The 17,956-nt window shown below is 38.0% G+C and overlaps 2 protein-coding genes across 8 annotated transcripts; one reads left to right on the forward strand and one right to left on the reverse strand.

The window, feature by feature from the left end:
- Window positions 1-39: 39 nt before the first annotated feature.
- Window positions 40-2,528, forward strand: dnajc8 (DnaJ (Hsp40) homolog, subfamily C, member 8). The gene is made up of 9 exons (XM_032580150.1): window positions 40-166; window positions 530-631; window positions 1,010-1,066; window positions 1,225-1,291; window positions 1,458-1,552; window positions 1,639-1,710; window positions 1,808-1,899; window positions 2,010-2,085; window positions 2,168-2,528. The coding sequence occupies exons 1-9, from the start codon at window positions 95-97 to the stop codon at window positions 2,285-2,287; spliced, it is 753 nt and encodes a 250-aa protein (XP_032436041.1). The 5' UTR covers window positions 40-94; the 3' UTR covers window positions 2,288-2,528.
- Window positions 2,529-4,532: 2,004 nt separating this feature from the next.
- Window positions 4,533-17,443, reverse strand: clk2a (CDC-like kinase 2a). Of its 7 annotated transcripts, none has more exons than XR_004341399.1 (15): window positions 17,282-17,443; window positions 15,189-15,376; window positions 13,775-14,087; window positions 12,611-12,701; window positions 11,786-11,852; window positions 10,971-11,087; window positions 10,558-10,724; window positions 9,605-9,699; window positions 9,232-9,361; window positions 8,723-8,805; window positions 8,031-8,110; window positions 7,328-7,418; window positions 6,590-7,214; window positions 5,535-5,618; window positions 4,533-4,644 (listed from the first exon to the last, which is right to left on the reverse strand). XR_004341399.1 is itself a non-coding variant. In XM_032580148.1 (13 exons), the coding sequence occupies exons 2-13, from the start codon at window positions 15,374-15,376 to the stop codon at window positions 7,026-7,028; spliced, it is 1,578 nt and encodes a 525-aa protein (XP_032436039.1). In that variant the 5' UTR covers window positions 17,282-17,443; the 3' UTR covers window positions 5,946-7,025. The 7 variants fall into 7 exon arrangements, 3 of the variants coding, with proteins under 3 accessions (XP_032436039.1, XP_032436038.1, XP_032436040.1); XR_004341398.1 differs by having other exon boundaries at window positions 5,535-5,621; XR_004341397.1 differs by lacking the exon at window positions 4,533-4,644 and having other exon boundaries at window positions 5,337-5,618.
- Window positions 17,444-17,956: the final 513 nt, after the last annotated feature.

A 17,956-nucleotide genomic window follows, 5' to 3' on the forward strand; every position in this document is an offset into this window, starting at 1 on the left:
GTATCATCTGACGTCATCGGACATTCGACGCCTTGCCCCTGGAAGGTTTTGCGAATCACGTGACCCACTACGTCACATGTAAACCGGAGCGAAAATGGCGGCCGCTGGAGGAGAGTCTTCCTCTCAGAGTGTGTCGGATGAATTATTTCAAAACTTTTACACCGAGGTATGAAATATTAAAACATTTTCAAAGCTTGCTGCTTTATTTGATTTCTACAAAATCCTGTGTCGATAACTCGATTGTTCAGGTCATATTAGGCCTAGTAGGAGTGAGCATCAGCTAACGACTAAAGCTAACACTTACTGATGGATTGTTTTATCTGCAAACTACTACTACACATTTGTATTATTTCGTACTTGTTTAAAGTAGAGCCGTCATTTAAGGTGAACATTTAGTGTTTCACCTTAGTTCTGTGTTAAAAGACTTTTCTCCATAGCAAACATAAACACAAACATGGTGATTTAAAAAAAAAATATATATATATATATATATTATGATGGTTTGTGCTGTGCATATGTTTTTCGATAGGTGAAGCAGATTGAGAAGAGGGACTCTGTGTTAACGTCTAAGCAGCAGATTGACAGGTTGCTAAGACCTGGATCATCGTACTTCAACCTCAACCCTTTTGAGGTAACACAGATATTTTCTTGTGTGATATTTCATGTTTTTACCGATTTTTTTAAAGCATATGATTTGTATTGTTTGATTCGTGTCAAATATTACCTTTGAGTCTAAAGAGTTTTGATTTGTTGGAAACAATATGACTGTGTTGGCTCACCTTTTGAATGCAATTTATTGAAAGGTTCAGTAAACGTGGTTCCTTACTTGGAGTTTAAAAATGATCTTAAATTACTTTTTGTACATTTGTAGAGCTGATTTTGAATTAATCATTTTTTGGGGTCTTATTCTGCCTTAAATCCAACCTCAACTTTATTAGGTTTTTTCTTTCTTTTTTTGTTATTTTGCCAAATGCACAGTAAGTGTGATTAGCTATTGGTTTTATTTCAGGTATTGCAGATTGATCCAGAAGCAACAGACGAAGAGCTGAAGAAAAGATTTAGGGCGGTAAGAAAAGATTAGTTTTTTATTTGTAAATTTTAAATGGAGTGAACTTGTATACCACTTTTCCAGCCATACTGACCACTCAAAGTACTTGACACCAGATGGATAATCAGGTATAGACTGGATGTTTTAACCTCTATCTTCCTCTTTTTATTGCATAGTTATCCATTTTGGTCCATCCAGACAAAAATCAGGATGACCCAGACAGATCACAGAAAGCCTTTGAAGGTACAAATACTCCTGTCCAGATATTGCTTGCTAAAGATTGTAGCATTATTCAGCTTTATCCTGCTGTTTGCTTTAAACTCTGCTGTCTCATTAACGTGTCTGTAAAAACAACAATTTTTGTCGGTGAAGCAGGTGACCCACACAGCTATATCTTATTGTTTCCCAGTTGTGGACAAATCATACAAACTCTTACTGGATCCTGAGCAGAAGAAGCGAGCAGTTGATGTGATCCAAGCAGGAAAAGAATATGTGGAGCATATGGTGAGTGGCGTCTGTCAGCTTTACCTGCAGACACATTCCATCAGTTCCCTTTTTGCATCTGCTCCATAACATTCTGTCATTAACAGGTAAAGCAGAAAAAAAAGCAACTAAAGAAAGATGGGAAACCGCAGGATGTGGAGGAGGACGACCCTGACATGGTAAGTCAGTCAACTTCTAAGGGAATATTACCTGGTTGACCAATTATAAATACAATATATAGATATTTTGTTATGCTTTTTTGTTTGTTTCTTCCAGTTCAGACAAGCTGTGTACAAACAAACCATGAAGCTGTTTGCTGAGCTTGAAATAAAAAGGAAGGAAAGGGAAGCAAAGGACATGCATGAAAGGTAGAGCGTCATGTATTTAGAACCTGGATGTTGTCGTGTGTAGGACTGCATAAAGGTTTATTTAAATGATACACGAGTTTTTATATTCTTAATAAATCCTTTTTAACCAGGAAAAGGGCAAGAGAAGAAGAAATCGAGGCAGCGGAGAAGGCAAAGCGGGAAAGAGAATGGCAGAAGAACTTTGAGGTGAGCTTTGCTGTGTTTATCCATACTAGGAACAATGAGTTGATTTTTGTAGTTTCAATAATTTCATTTTAAAATTCTGCAGGAATCACGAGACGGACGTGTGGACAGCTGGAGGACCTTCCAAACCAAAGGAAAAAGCAAAGAGAAAAAGAACAGGTCCTTCCTCAAACCCCCTAAAGTTAAGATGGAGCAGAGGGAATGATGCTGAAAAACTGTCAAAATAAAGTCATTTTCTGTGAATCCCCACCTTATTGTCTGCAGTCAGTACAGTCACATTCTGATGCGTCACATGACAGGTTCCTTATCCCGACAAATGTAGTTTTGTACTTCATTTTCTATTGTACATACTTGTGATTAGTTAGAGATGATGCATCTTCCATTAATGTAACTCAAAACGTCTTGTTTTTCAAACCCTAATAAAGCTTGATCTTCAGTCTACTTTATAAAGTTGGGAAATGTTTGTTTTGGTAGCACAAAGTTTGGACAATGCATATCTGAAACGATAAGTGTCAACTAATTTAGGATATCAGCATTTCAAGTGCTAACTGTACTATTGGAAAAAAGTCTAAAATATTTTAAAGTGTAGAGCGTAAATGTATTTGTCTAAATAAAGATGCCAAAACACTCATGGTGTAGTCTTTACAGTTTATATTTAATTAGAAATACAAACATTTCTGATCTGGTTCAGATTTTAAGCTACAAACCTGAAAATCTTTGTTCATATATAAAAAAAAAGCTACATTTATAAACTTATTGTATGATTGGCAAATGCATAAATGCAGTCCAAAGACTTTTCAAGTGTACAAACATGTCAAACGACATAAGCTGTTTTCCTTCTTTCCATTACAAAACAAAATCAGTCACTTTAAACAGATTTCTGCAGCAGGTCTCCTTGGTAAGGGAGCTTCCCAGAGCTGCTGACGGTCCTTAGCTGATGCACGTCACATAACTTTGCACTGCTCTCCGCCTGCAGCGGAGACTGCAGGAGATCCGGCGGCGCCTCCCGTCAGCCCGTCCAGACTGAGGCCCTGGAAGGCCCCGAAGAACGAGTCGTCCTTTGTGGGTGCCGGTTTCCTGCCTGCAGGGGTGTGCTGTTGGTAGGAAACAGTCACAATCAGGATTATAACCTATTAAACAAAAAAAATAAATAAATAAATAAAAATTCTTTATTTACCCTTGGAAGGCAGTGGTGGCTCCTGAAGTGAGTGTTCCGTACAGTTCTCTCAGCGTTCTTCTTGGCCAGCATAGCCTGCTGACGTTTCCTTTGGCAAACAGCACAGAGCCACATTAGGTGCGGCACATGGACAAGCAGCTTATTCAGGTACCGTACAGCCCTATCCTTATTAAGCTCAGTCTGCCTGGCAAAGAGTCTTAGCCAGATAAGACAGTAATGTATGGCTTATTTATACCGTCTAAAAATAGAAGATTCTAATAATAAATATTCAGAGATAAAACATTTCCCGTCCTTTCAACATAGACCAAACTTTTTGCCGTACCTCTCCTTCTTCAGTTCCTCCTGGTAGACCCTGAGCCAGGAATCTGGGACCTTCTGGCTGCTGCAGGGAAGGCTTCTCCTCCGGCTGACGCTCTTCCTGCGGGTGAAGCTGAACCTGCGGACGGACTGGCTCCCCTTGCTTCTTCCTCTCTTCTTGGTGTTTTTTGTGCCAGACACACAGCTGGTGAACTGCTTCAGTGGAGCTCCCAGCGACATGAGGGAATCCATTTCCAGAGTAGTCGGCGTGTAGATTTAGCTTCAGATGGTCTCTGTCAGACTTCAAAGCAAAGTCTACCTGTGGGGAGATGAAAATGTCCAGAAATGAATCAATAAAACACACCCTAACACAATCTATTCTAGTTTAACTGTTTTATTTAAATATAATTTACATCAGATTACTTCAATAAAAATAAAATCTACTGACCAGTGATGTATCCTGAACCGTTCAGCTCTGTTATATCTGTAAAAGCAGCATGTCCAGTTGATGAGCCGTTCCCTGTTGTTCTGCTTGTTCCTCCTCTCTGTCTGGACTTTGTGACGGTTCAACTGATGACTTTGCTGGTCTTGAAGGATTGATAGGATTATCTGAAGACGCATAAGACGTTCATCTCATTAACAAGAGTCACAAACAAATCTGTGCCGGAAAAAGACCTGTGTTTACAGCTGCCAAGTAAAAAAAAACAACAAAAAAACACTAACCTGTAAATCAATTTTGTATCTAAATGCTAACATTACTTTAGGAACTGTATTTTATTTAATCAATTTAGTTGAGCAAATTTAATATAAAAGAAAACTGACAAAACTGTGTCATTACAAGCCAGACAGATAAAACTTTAAGACACTCAAGGACAGAAGGTGACGCTTTGATGACGCAGGAGGGATTGTCTTTTTACTCCAAAGACGTGCGTTTTCATTGACTTGAGGCAATAAGCGCCCACATCGTTACGCTGAGTGACTCATTTCATTCACAGGTTCATTGACTGAAGGAAATCTGTTGAACTCAAGTCTGGAAAGAAATGACGTTGTCCTCACCTCCACAAATCCTCGGCAAAAGCCGTACAGTTCTGCTGGAGAGACAAGTCTGGCGTTATTAAAACTTCAAAAACTGAAGCTGCAAAAGTGAAAAGTGGACCTGCTCACATTTTGTTGCGCTACAGTTTCCTGGGGATTTATGGGACAAAAGCAAAGGAGAGCAAAGTTGTGATATTTCTTTCCAATGAAATCCTGAAAGGTCTGGCATGTATTTTTATTCAGACCCCCTCACGCCAAAATCAATAAAAATGAAAAACAGTTTGCACAAGAATAACAGTGGAAGAAGTTGCTCTGGTCAGATGAAACTGAAATACTTTTTCACCTAAATACAACCAACCTAAATGCCCAATACTGCGGCAGAAAAAGCTAAAAAATTAAATATGGTAGCGGCAGTGTCAGGCTGTGGGGATACATCTTGGAAGATGGATGGAGCAAAATAAACGGAAAACCAGAGAAAACAAAACGACGGCACTAAATTATGCTGTGGAATTATGGTGAAATGATTTCGATCAAAAGATATACATCTGTTAGAATAAAATCCAGGAATAATGGGCAGATTACCAAAGTTGGTAGAGATGTAATCCTAAAGACTGGAACTACAACTTATTGACTCCTGGGGAACTGTATAAAAAGGCATGCCACACATTTCAGTTTTATTTGTAAATTAAAACCATGGATCATTTTCCTTCTACTTCACAACAATGCTCTAGTTAATTTTGGTGTCTTGCATACATTAAACTTTACATAAAAAGGCTCTAAAAGGTGTGGATACTTTTACAAAGCAATGTACTTTTAATGCAAAGCTAAGCTTAAAGTAAAACCATGTCCAATGTAAACAAAGCCGGAAGGTGCCACCTCTAAATATTAAGTGAGTTATAAATAAAGAGAATGTGAGAGGTCAATAGAGCAACAGGAAGATTACCAACAGATGGACCAGGTGCGCCGCTTCCTCGACTTCTGCTGCTGCAGATCATCCACATTTCTTAATCCCTGGCTCATGACACGGCTGCTGAGTTTATTTTAGGAGAGGAATAAAACAGAAGTTATTTCCAGAAGGACTCAACAAGACACCATTGAAATAAGATTGTAATAATTACCGAAATATCTACAGGTTCAGACTTTTAAAATATCCTCAATATGAGCTTTGGATCAATTTTGAATTTGAAATGACTAATTACTTGCACCGTTTCATGATTACGGATTATTAACTTTTTTTTTCTTTTTTTTTTCTCCTTCACATTTAAAAAGCTGTCAATAAGCAGATGGACTCTGACACAGCATTTAAAGACTGAACATTCAAACCGCCAGAGGCTCAAACTGCTCAGAGCATCGGTAACCTTTGGCAAAGAAGACTTTAATTCTACACAATAATACATATATACAGCATTATACGCTTTCATTTAATACAAAAAAACAAGTCACATTCAGGAGGATAATGTGGACTACGACCTATAATAGGAACTGGAAAATAAATACCACCGACCGGAGCTGTGTGCTTAACCCTAATGTAGAGACTTCTCATGTGAACTGTGGAAAAGGCAGTTTTGTTTTATCTGAGAACAACCCCAAGAATAACGCTCAACTTAACTGTAGAGCTGAACATGAACGCATCACCCATCCCCATTCACATCAATATGCTCACACACAAAAAAAAACACTCACACTTAGAAAAACAATGCTTAACAAAACAAACGGGTAAATAAGTCAGGCTACAGAGAGGCCGATGTGAGGAGTGTCCAACGACCCGCCGACTGGGTCAGCTTTTGTAGAGGGGTTAATCGCATTTTTTCTTTTTAGACAAAATATTAAAGAATGCAAAGCAATGGCTCATTGACAACGTTAACAAAAACATGGGATGCATGTTTATGCTCCAGATTCCAAAGAAAGCGAATACTCTGTATAATATTTGCTCTTTTTAGAAAATTAGAAAGTTTGTGGCTGAGATACTGATCATACAGCTATCTATCTCCTTTTTACCCTTTTCCCGGACTTCGGCACTGGGAGAGATTTCTGCTTCCGAACTGAGTCGTGTTTAAGAGACGAAGAGTGTCGATGGTGTCATTTTCTTCGGACAGCAGGGAGAGAGGTGTTCCCCAGTCGACAGGAAGACAGAAGCTGCATAGAGGGCTGTTTGGGTACAGATCTCTCACCTTCAATTTTATTCAACCTTGTTTCTTGGGCTGTGATCACTAGAACTCTTCTCCAGCCTTGTACTGCTTATTTTGGTCTCTCTGCTGCCGCAAAAAAATAAAACATGCCACTTGTGCCGACGGGAAGAACAGGGGAAGGTCGTGCTGGAGGAGCAGGAAGTCAAGGGGTCCATGCTGTTATCTCCCACAGAACCTCCAGTCCAAGGTTACTGAACAGTTCAGCTACTGATCTCCCCTGTCAGTCAGTCTGTGAAGAGCAAAGGTCACCGGCTGATGTCGCGGTTGCCCTCCCAGTTCTTGCTGCCGGCCGCCTCGCCGGTGCCACTGTTCTCGAAGAAAGGGTGCTTGAGGGAGTCTGACAGCGTCAGCCTCTTGGATGGCTCGTACTCCAGCATGCTTTCAATCAGGTCAAACAACTGGTGGTGCTCCTCTGCTTCGGACAGCAGGTACCGCTGATGAGAAACAGAGAAACAGACGGGGGAGCAATGAAAGCAGACAGCTACAACACCAAACGTCCCCGTTAATTCAACGCTGCGCACCAGTTTTTGCAAATACTTCCACCTACCCGCAATGGTTTGCAGTTTTCTCTGACATATTTTCCCGCCGACGAGCTCTCATCCCAATCTAGTCGTCCGCGATAGAAATACTTCTGTTTCCTGAGGGATGAATGTGTGTGGGCAGCTTTAGGAATGTAGACAACACGCTACATGTAACAGGAGCAATAAAGGGGCAGCGCTGTGTATTTTCCAGACACATTGTGGTATAAAATGGCACCATCAAGTAGCTATGTTAACTTCAGTTGCTATAAAAATGCTGTATGCAGCAAATATAACATTTGACATTGTAATGTAGCACCTTGAAATTGGGCCTCTGTCTCTTTAAAAGCCCCTGCTCTTTCTGAAGCTTTCAGAAAGTTAGCATATCACTCCTCTATTAATCCTTTAACAACATTTTTACCAGCTCATAAAATTTTTACCAGCTCAAAAAAACCACCAGGTTTGCTAATTGCTGCTGGCTAGTCTGAAGGAGCTGAGTACTGCTCTGTGAGGCAGGAGCTCAGAAGCTTGGACACTGCAGCGTTGCGCACAGCTGATTGGTTGCCATGGAGATTAAAGGATTTCTCAAATATGCAAGACAGAATTAAGGCAAAAGTCCAGGTATGTTTTTAATGAGGCAATACCATTATGACATGATGAACAGCTCAAAAATGTTGATTTCACATAACACCGCCCCTTTAATGTCTCAAATAAACTTCTCAATTTTCTCACCTGGTCTTACGAATCATCCTTGAGGGTACTGGACCCAGGATTCTTTCCATCATGGCCAAATGCTCTCTGTTGTCATGAGTCTGGAGGAGAGAAGACAAACAAATTATAAAATTTAAGGAAAATATATTAATAGTTATGCTCTCGCAGAAATTATGCTTAAAAAACAAAGAGTGCATTCCTGGAATGCACTCTTTGGAGTGACTGGAATTTAGTTCATACAGTCCACAAGATTGTTTGCTTCTACAAACTGAAAGAACGCCTCACTCACAATGTCCATTAACTAATACAGACCTTATTTCAACACCTTCAGGATGAATTCAACCTTTTTGTCCAATATCACTGACTGATCACGCAAGAATAGTCATATTTCAGTAAAACACATTCAAACATTATGACTAAACTCTCCAGTTAGCTGAGGATGCTGCAGCTGCAAAGGCTGAAAAGGTAATATAGTGCAGTTTTCCCTGTTCATCCTTATTTCTTATTTGTACTTATTTCTTAAAAATTATTGACTTAAAACAATCTAATTTTCTTGATGAAAAGTTGTATGTAATTGTTGTCTTCTTTTAAATGTGACACTTGAAATTACACAAAAAATGCTTGGTAAGATTTAGTTTTTTGCAGTGCAACCCAAGGAAATAAAGTCATGGACACTGAAATTAATCAGTTTGCTGGAATGATCAAATGTTTACCTGAAACAAGGTGAAGCCCAAGTAGTACTCAAACAGGATGCAGCCGATACTCCAGACATCACAGGGGTGACTCCAGCCTAGTTCTAAAGTAAATCAATACAAGGTATTTAAATTAAAGACAGGTGTCATATAATGAGTAATTATTCAGGTAGACAGTAAATACATAAATAACTCAACATTTTATCTGCAAGCAGTAAAACTCGTGAAAGGAGTAAACCCTCTAAACTTTAAAACGTAGAACTTATAAAAACCCACCACAAAATATAATCACCACGTTGCCTCATTATTTAAGGTTTTCACTTCACTTTCAACAGAGAAACTATGATTCAGGGCGTAGAAGGGATTTTAAGTGATTCTTATATTCTTGTAACATTAAGAAAAATCTTTGTTTTTACTTCAAACATGGAAACAACTCAGTTGCACCACATCTGTGCATTTCCAAAAGCATTCCCATTGAGTATGTGTCTCATATACATACATAAACACAGTCATCTATTACATCAACTCACCTAATATCACCTCGGGGGCGCGGTAATGCCTCGTCGACACGATGGTGCTGTGGTGCTCGTGGTCAAAAGTGGCACTGCCAAAGTCCACGACTCGTACTGCGGTGCTTTTGACAGTTCGCTCTTCTCGTTTCTGCGAAACACGACAGTTAATAAATAAGCAGATGCCCACAAAGCTTAAGTTAGACAGGAGCCCCACGAAAAAATCATCTACTTATATTTAAAATAACATTTTCTTTAAATTTATGTGATGCCGGGCATCACAGGAAGAAGCAGTGGGGAGAAAATGTCTAACAGAACCAAAATGAACCCATATAGGCCTGAAACATCTGAATAGAGCGGCAGCTTTATTCACTTGTTCACCGTGTTCTCTTACCTTCTCAACGTTATACGTCATCGTGAAGTCAGCGTTGACAAACAGGATGTTTTCTGGCTTCAGATCTGTGTGTGTCAGTTTATTATCATGAAGAACTACAGAAAAAAGGGGGGAAAAAAGGACGGCTTATTTAGTATCTCAAATATGAAAAGCATTATAAAGTTATAATTTTATATAACAAATCCTCCTCCTCTTCTTATGAGAGAAATGTATTTGTATAGTTTATATTAAATCAGTTACCTATTTTTTAAAACACCAATGTTAAAAAACACTCACTGATAAAAATACACAGATTAAAGCATAAAAGTTTACATGCAAAAAAAGATAAAAGTAATAAAAAACTCCAAAATATAAACCATTGCCCGTTAATAATTATGGTTCATTTAGATAATGCATTTAGAAAAATAGTTTCACCAATTATTACCTCTGTATTTTATTTATCCCCTTACATACAGACAGAAAAAATAATAATTGTTTGACTGACTTTTATGGGATTAAAAAATGTATAATTTAAGCAGATTACATTCATAATCCTTTTTCAAACAAAGTTCCTGGACATTTTTCATTTAAAAATCGTTTCCATTTTTGGATAAACATTTTCCAGATCTCTGAGCTAATAAATAATGTACTTAATTGGGTTTTATTACGGCTGTGTTCTCTAAATCACGAACCACGTCACAGACTAAGGCTCCTGGTGTTTTACTGCTTTGTTTACTTCAAACAAAATCCAGTTTTAAAAATACACACATCCAGTCTAATGCTCAGATCTTTTAAAAATAAATGTTTTGACATCCTAAAACATGGAAAAATAGAAAAATATAATTTAGGGAGATACATGGCACCTAAAAAACAGGTGTAAGTCTGTAAAAAATGCTAGAAATTATTTTTCCATACTTTGCAAAACTGTGTGGGAACCCTGGCCAAAGATTCTCATGACAAAAAAAGTGACTTACATTTCACAGCAAGACAGAGCTGGTAGGCCATGTGTCTGACTTGACCAATTGAGTAGGGTAGATAGTTGTTTTCTTTTAGGAAGTCGAAAGTGCTCAGAGCTAGCAGCTCAAAAGAGATACACATATGACCGTGGTAGTCAAACCAGTCATACATCTGTACACACAAGCTGCAAAGCAAAGAGAACAAAACGAAAGATGAAGTAGTTATACCCCAGCACACAACTACAAAATAAAGCACTTTTAAAGAGAATTACACATCATCAAAATAGTTTCCATTAAAGATGGCTGACTTCTGTCAAGTTTATTCAATCTACCGGTAATCAAATGATAGTGGCTTTATCATTGTGCTTGCTGTTTCATTAGAATTTAGATAAATTTGTGTAAAAAAGCATATTTACTTGAAGAACACTTACAATCTGTTATCGGGATCCTTTTCATTTATCTTCTCTAAAACGTTAATCTCAAGTCGAGCTGCTTCCTTGTACTTCTCAACATTCTTGATGATTTTCAGAGCAATATGGGCTCCTCCCCTGTAAGAAAAAAAAAAGACAGCAATTAATAACAATCAAAATGGGCCTTATTTAACTGGCTCCCAAATGTTCTCTGTGCGATTCTTGCCAAAATCTCCAGTTCATTTTGTTGGTACTTTGGTGCATTATTGAAAAGTAGAAGGAAAAAGATGTGCATATGTTTTTAGACCAATAATCTAAAAAAAAATAAATAAATTTCAAACAGAATGCAAAGTATCTGTGAACACTGATTTTCAAGTCTTTCTACAGATTATTGATTAGACTTTGACTAGGTTATTCTAACACATAACCATTCCATTTTAACTCTGTATCGTTTATGATTTACAACATTTAATTTCCCTTTGAGATCAATTTTTGAATTTAAATTGTCCCTTTTCAGGTTTTCTTCCAGCATTGCTTCATCCATCTCCCCAACCACTCTGACCAGTTCCCTTGGTCAGATTAGAGCAGATATGTGCTTGTCCATTAAAATTAAGTTGTAACACAACACAAATGTCAAAAAAATAATCCAGGGTTGTGAAAACTTTTTAGGGGGCACTTTCAAGACTTTTAAGAATCATCGCTGTGAAAGACATGATGTAGAAACATTTTTATGTCTACGCTCTTTCCTAAATTGCCTTACAAAACTAAAACTGAATAAATAACACAGTAACTGAGGCTAAAAGTTGTTTTATTTCCTAATTACAGGAAAAACCCACCTGCGATGGTCAATGCAGCGCATCACCCTCCCAAAGGTGCCTTCCCCCAAAGTGCTGACAACCTCGTCTGCAACACAATGAAGATAGAAAAGGAAAAGACACGGGGAAGTGGAAAAAGAAAGAGCGACAGTATTAGACATGTGGACAAAGGGAGGGAAACGTTATGTTAAAGTGCAGACAGGCGAATCTGTGCTAGCGCCCATCCCCTTCCTATAAGAGCTGCCTGTTGAATCTGATTAAAATACGCAACATCTGTTTTATATAACAGGAGCTTTAGGGACCAATTTGCAGCTACTGAAGGTTATAGGACATCTTTTTTTTTAGATTATGTTGTCTTCTGTTAAAAAAAAAAGGCTAACATTTAAAATAAGATCAAAATACTCTTCTGAAAGTATTTCTAAACAAAATTACTTATACAAAACGTTTTGAATGTGTTATTTCTAAAAACAGATGTCCGTTTACGTTCTCCACTATAAAAAAAAATAAACCGTTGCAGTGAGGAAGAAAAGCTGACTTAGGTTACAGATCTAGACTCCGTAACTTATTATAAGCTAAATCAAAACAGAAACAAAACAGCTACAAATTGGATTCAATGTTTAGGGAAATCAAATAACCTGTGAAACACAAAAAGATGCTCCACAGTTTAAAATCCTTCTATAAATCCCCCTAAAAATTCATCAACAATTTGCAGTCCACCCTGCTACTTCAGCTAGAGCGGAGAGCATTCTAGCAAGGCATCATCATCAGGCACTTCCATGTCATGTAAATGCTCTATGATAATACTCATATGCAGAAGGGTTACGATAGAGTAGTGGCAGTGAGTACATCTCTCTTGCAGGACGTCCCCACTCCGACAGATCAGGTGCCCTTCCTCGTCGTCCCTCACACTCAGTGCTCGTGTCCGACTGGCGCTCCGCTGTTTTCACACCCGAACCGCCATCAGCAGGTCAGAGCACGGCCGCAGGGGCATTTCAGAGGCAGCCGTGGCATCAGGCGGCACAGGTGGATGAGGAGGGAGGAAGAGGGTGGTGGTGGTAGTTGATGTAGTTGTTGTGGTTGTAGGTGGGTTTCGTGGTCATGGGGCGATTCACGTTTGACACCACGTGTAGGAGTAATATAAAAACGATAGGGATATAGTGCAAGGGAACAAGTCAAAGATCACATGTTGTCCTCTGCTCCTCTTCCCCCCTCTAAGTTTAAACCAGAGTTGCTTACAAACAAGGAAGCAACCTGCATATCCATTCATCAACTCAAAACACCAGATAAGACAGTGATAAAATCCCAATGCATAACATCTGGGGCAGATTTCAGATTAAACAGCATGGAAATGCAGGAAACATTTTTAAAGCAGTCCCAACATTTCACTAGAGCAGATTCCATCCCCCAACTCAAACTACATTCTTATCTTCAGGTCTGATTTATCCACAAAAGAAAAAAAAGAGTAATATCAATAAATCCAACTATTAAAATCTAAATTTCACATTGTCCTTGGCAGAACATTTTCATTTTTTTTTTTTACAGGATTTGTTTAATTAAATTCTAATAATTACCAAAAATTTTTATCCTAATATTCCCAAAAGCAACTACAATAAAAAAGAGATAGTTTTAACATTTTATATACATTTTAAATATTTAGCATGAATAAAAGAATAAGGATGGAGTTGTCAGAGAATAAAATCTGTGTTCAAAGTGCGTATGGATGTGAAAGAAAAATGTAACTATTCCTCACAGAAATTTAACCAAAAATGAAAATGCTCTTCCAAAAAAAGAAGAAAAAAGAGAAAAGAAATAAACAGAGTAACCTGCATTAGCAAAAACCATGTAAATAAAACAAATACTGACAGATCAAAACAAATCATAAAGAATGTAACACTTACCAAGTCCATGTGCTGTCAAGAAAAAATGGTTAGAAAAAGACAGACAGAGACAGAGCAGAAAGAAACTAGAGCTGGAAGGAAAGGTTGAGGAGTTAAAGCGAGTCGTACTCACCGAGGACGAGGGGCTATAGGACCTGGTTCTACGCCGCCTTCGTTTGTGCTTACGCCTGCTGCCCTTCCGCCGGTACGAGTCGTCCCGCTCACGCTCTCTCTCGCGGCCGTGTCGGTAGTCATACATGTTCGGGGAGAAATCTCGAGGATAATAGTTTTCGGCTGCTCCGTGCGGCTCCCTGTCCCTGTCCCGCTCACGGCTCTGGTCCAATCGTCTGTATCCCTCATAGTATCTTCTGTCGAAAGGCCGGTGTTCTGTTGAGCGATTGTCATAGCTGCGGCTGCACAGAGACACACAGACAAAATGCTGTGTTCTAAAAACAGAAGAAAAAAAAAAACAGAAGCTTTTGCTATGAAATACAAGATTCACCAACAAGAGATGTTGCAGCTTATTTGCAATCACCAATTTAAGTAACACCTTCCAGATTACAATTCTGTTCGACTTCAAAATCTCTTCAGGAACCAACATGAGATTATTTTACTTTCTCCATAAACAAATAAAGTCTTTACGTTTTAACATGGTTAAAAGATTCATGTAAGTTTTTTTTTTACTTTAAAAAAAAGTCATAATTAATTATTTAGTTTTGAACCAGAGGAGGTAACCCCGTCTACAGAGAGCAGTCTGTGTTATACAGCTCTGCAGGTAAGTAGGATTTCACAAAAATCTCAGAACAACATTGTTGAAAGTTGGCATTTCTAAAAAGATGTGCATCATTTTTCTTCTGTTTCAAAATTAATTTAAACTGCAAGTAAGATTTGCAGTTTAAATAGGTTTTTAGGAACATTACTGTAGATGTGAAGTTTGTTAAAATTTGTTTATTTTACCTTTTTTTTGCTGTTATTTTGTCCTGACTTTTATTACTAACAAGTTATGTTAGCAATGTTAATGTTAATATAATATTTATATTAACATTAGTTAATATAATATTTATATTAACATTAGTGCAGTTAGAAGAAGTAAACCTATACCTCTCTTTGTATATTCCCTGTAAACAGAACCTTAAAATAACTAAGATTTCAAAAATATTCAAAAAAATCCGAACTCTTCAAAGGACAAGACAAAATAACTTTGCTGTAAAGCATGTTTCTTCCTAGTTTAAAAGTAGGTCAGAGTGAAAGAACATTTGATATGCCAGCATTAAAATGGCTTTCCTTCCAGCAGCTTCTTAAACATTTTGAAGTTCCCCTAACATTTTCAATCATCCACTGAAACTGAAAGTAGTTTAGCTCTGTTCCCACAAGGAGTCCCATTATCACCCTGACACGCTGCTCATCAAAATTGAGACTGCATTTCTAATTTCCGACCGATCACATTCAGGGCCGGTTGAAGATGAAACCGAGCAATTCTGGTCACCGTCTAACTCCTCTTTTACAGCAGAACACGTTGAACACGGTTTCCACTATGCAGCTCATACCTCCTTGAGCGTAGATAGCTTCCTTCTTGCCGGTGCCCTCGTCCCCTTCTGTCACGATCTCTGTCACTACTGGTGGAGTTAGTAGGTGTCCTTCTGTGTCGATGTCTTCGTCCTCTGTCTCTGTATCTGTCTGGATAGCTGGTTCGACTACCTCTATCTGAAGATGTGTATCGTCTATTGTGAGGCATCTAGGGAGTTGATTGAAAGAAAAAAAGTATTTTAAGGTTAAAAAAAAAATCACTGACAACAATATGAAGCCAAAATTGCACTGAAATACATTATGTAATGTCAGCATCTGAGATATAATATTAGGTCATTGAGGGGTGCTGGACATTTCGCCCCTTTGTTACTTCCTACATCTACAGTTTTGGTGTATTCATATTCACATTTTAATTAAAAAGAACTCGTGTCAATAGGTGCTGCTTTGAGAGCTGTTGATGTAGAGTAAATGTGTACATGGGGTTCTTTACTTTTAATTTCAGGTTCATAATTTGTCAAATTTCATAAGAGTCAACTGGTTCAAACTAGGTAGATATCTGGAAAGAGGGTCATAATTAAAACTTGAATTTCCCCATTTAGGGACAACATAGGCTATTTCTACTCTCAAACAGAAAATCTTCAGAAAACACATTTATAATTACATCTATAATTTATTAAATTACTGTAAAACCAAAAAAAAATAAACTAATATCCCATAGTTTAAGTACATTGGTTACAAGATGGCTATGGGTGGGGATCAACTGACCCACACTCCCTATTGACAAAACCAATCCAGCCAAAATAACAATGTTTTCAAAAATATGCACAACAGAAGAAGATAAGTCATTGGGTATCACTATTCATTTATTTACAATACATGTACATGTTACATTTCTAAATAGAAAGTTGGTCACTCAGTCCTGGCCTCTTATCGCTCATGTATGGCAACAACGTCATTGCAATATCACAGTTCCAAATGACTGCTTGTATCCAATATTTGGTACAATATTTCAGATGCCATGAAGGAAATTTCTGCTTGCCAATGACGTTTGGCTGCTCGGATGGACTTTCAAAGTGCTTTATTCCCAAACTTGAACACAAAGCAAATGTGTCATCTGCTTCAACACGGTCACCACCAATATTTATTAATAATAATATCAAAATGTCATGTTTTCCTAATATTGTGCACCACTAACTGATCACTGGATAAAAATTCTTAAATACTATTGGTAAAGTTTTGGATTGCCACCCCACTGGAGAACTTTCTAGATGCGGCCCTGAGAGGTTGCAGATTATATTATAAAAGTAAAGAAACCGGATGGAAAACTGTCATTACACACTTCGTTCGTTGGACTCTACTGTCAACAAGACGTTAATCGAAACCCAAGTATTACTCAAAAACAAATACAAAACTGTTCCTCATGTTGAAAATTTAGTGTGTAGAATAATACCCTAAATATTATTTTTGTCTTGTACAAAATCACATCTCACAGCAAACCCACGCACCCGTCTCCACTGCAACCTCTTATCAAGTTGAAGCAGAGAGCCTGGGAGCAAAAATAGCAACTGCTGGAGAGGCATGTTGGAGCTAGACTCGCAAATATGTGGACACATGCAAAAATGCATGTATATATATAACCCCGCTGCATGTTTTAAATAAAAACAATTTTTGAAAACTTCACAGCTTTATACAAGTGTAAAGAGGGAACATATCCCCAATGTATCGATTGGATATTTTAACACATATTTATGTGGACATCTTTAATGAAATAGGATTCATTTTCGAATCCCTGGCTCATAAAATAACAAGAGCTTACAACCTATGTGTTTGCCGTACCGCACTCTAACCACTACATTTCGCTTCAATTTTATAAAAAAAAATAATCAATTTGATGCTAATAATATTAGCAAGAACCATAATATGAAACATAAACACAAAATATAAGCTGGCTGTAGAGCGAAGCAGCAGCAGCCTAGATGCTATGCTAGCCACTAGCTAATGTAAATAATTTCACCGCCATCTTAGCTCCACAGCAACTATTGCTAGCGGATGTGCTAGCGGCGGTTTAACTGGTGTGAAACAGGTTAGAAGAAGATCAAAAATAGGTATTGACCGTTTTCGCAGCGAGGCCTGTGCGTTTGTCCCATAAAAAATCCGTGGTGGCGTTTGGGTTTCTCCACTATCTCGTCACTGGCCCGATGTAAAGCGCTACTTTGCTATCGCGTAGCCAACGTTCAGTCCAGCAAAGCAAGTTCTGGATCAAACTGGTAAGGCTGTAACGCCTCCCTGCGCTCAGACACAGTACTGTTAAAATACGGATTTCAAATATAAGCTACAAATAAGGTTTGAAAAAAAAAAAAAAAAACATATCTAGTTTTAGGTCGGATAGAATGAACAAAAACAATACTTATTTGCAAAATGCCACAATAATGAGAGCTAAAATGCCAGAAATTTCTTTATTAATGTATTCAAAATCATAAGTTTGCATACACAATATTTGGTTGCATTGTCTTTTTCCTTTCACAAGCTTCTAACAATAGTTTGCCAAAATTCTGCCCCTTTCCTCCTCACAGAACTGGGGTAACTTAGAAGACCCTTTTGCACCCAAGTTTCAGTTTTCTGGCTTATGTCTTGAGATATTGCCTCATTGTTTTCTTTCCTCGTGGAAATTCATTTTATGAAGTGCACCACTTCCTCTCGCTTCAAAACAGCCACACACCATGATGCTGCCATCCCCATACTTCACTGTTTGTATGGCTTTTCTCAAAATATAATTGTAATTATGGCT

Source organism: Xiphophorus hellerii, chromosome 13, assembly GCF_003331165.1.
Source record: "Xiphophorus hellerii strain 12219 chromosome 13, Xiphophorus_hellerii-4.1, whole genome shotgun sequence".
NCBI classification, from domain to species: Eukaryota; Metazoa; Chordata; class Actinopteri; order Cyprinodontiformes; family Poeciliidae; genus Xiphophorus; species Xiphophorus hellerii.

Coding starts and splice junctions, on each gene's coding strand:
- dnajc8 (XM_032580150.1), top strand. CDS start 95: ATGGCGGCCGCTGGAGGAGAGTCTTCCTCTCAGAGTGTGTCGGATGAA. Junction 1,067..1,224: donor TGAAGAAAAGATTTAGGGCG/GTAAGAAAAGAT, acceptor TTTATTGCATAG/TTATCCATTTTGGTCCATCC. Junction 1,553..1,638: donor AAGAATATGTGGAGCATATG/GTGAGTGGCGTC, acceptor TGTCATTAACAG/GTAAAGCAGAAAAAAAAGCA.
- clk2a (XM_032580147.1), bottom strand. CDS start 15,376: ATGCCTCACAATAGACGATACACATCTTCAGATAGAGGTAGTCGAACC. Junction 10,725..10,970: donor AAGGATCCCGATAACAGATT/GTAAGTGTTCTT, acceptor TTTGCTTTGCAG/CTTGTGTGTACAGATGTATG. Junction 9,362..9,604: donor TGACGTATAACGTTGAGAAG/GTAAGAGAACAC, acceptor CGTGTTTCGCAG/AAACGAGAAGAGCGAACTGT.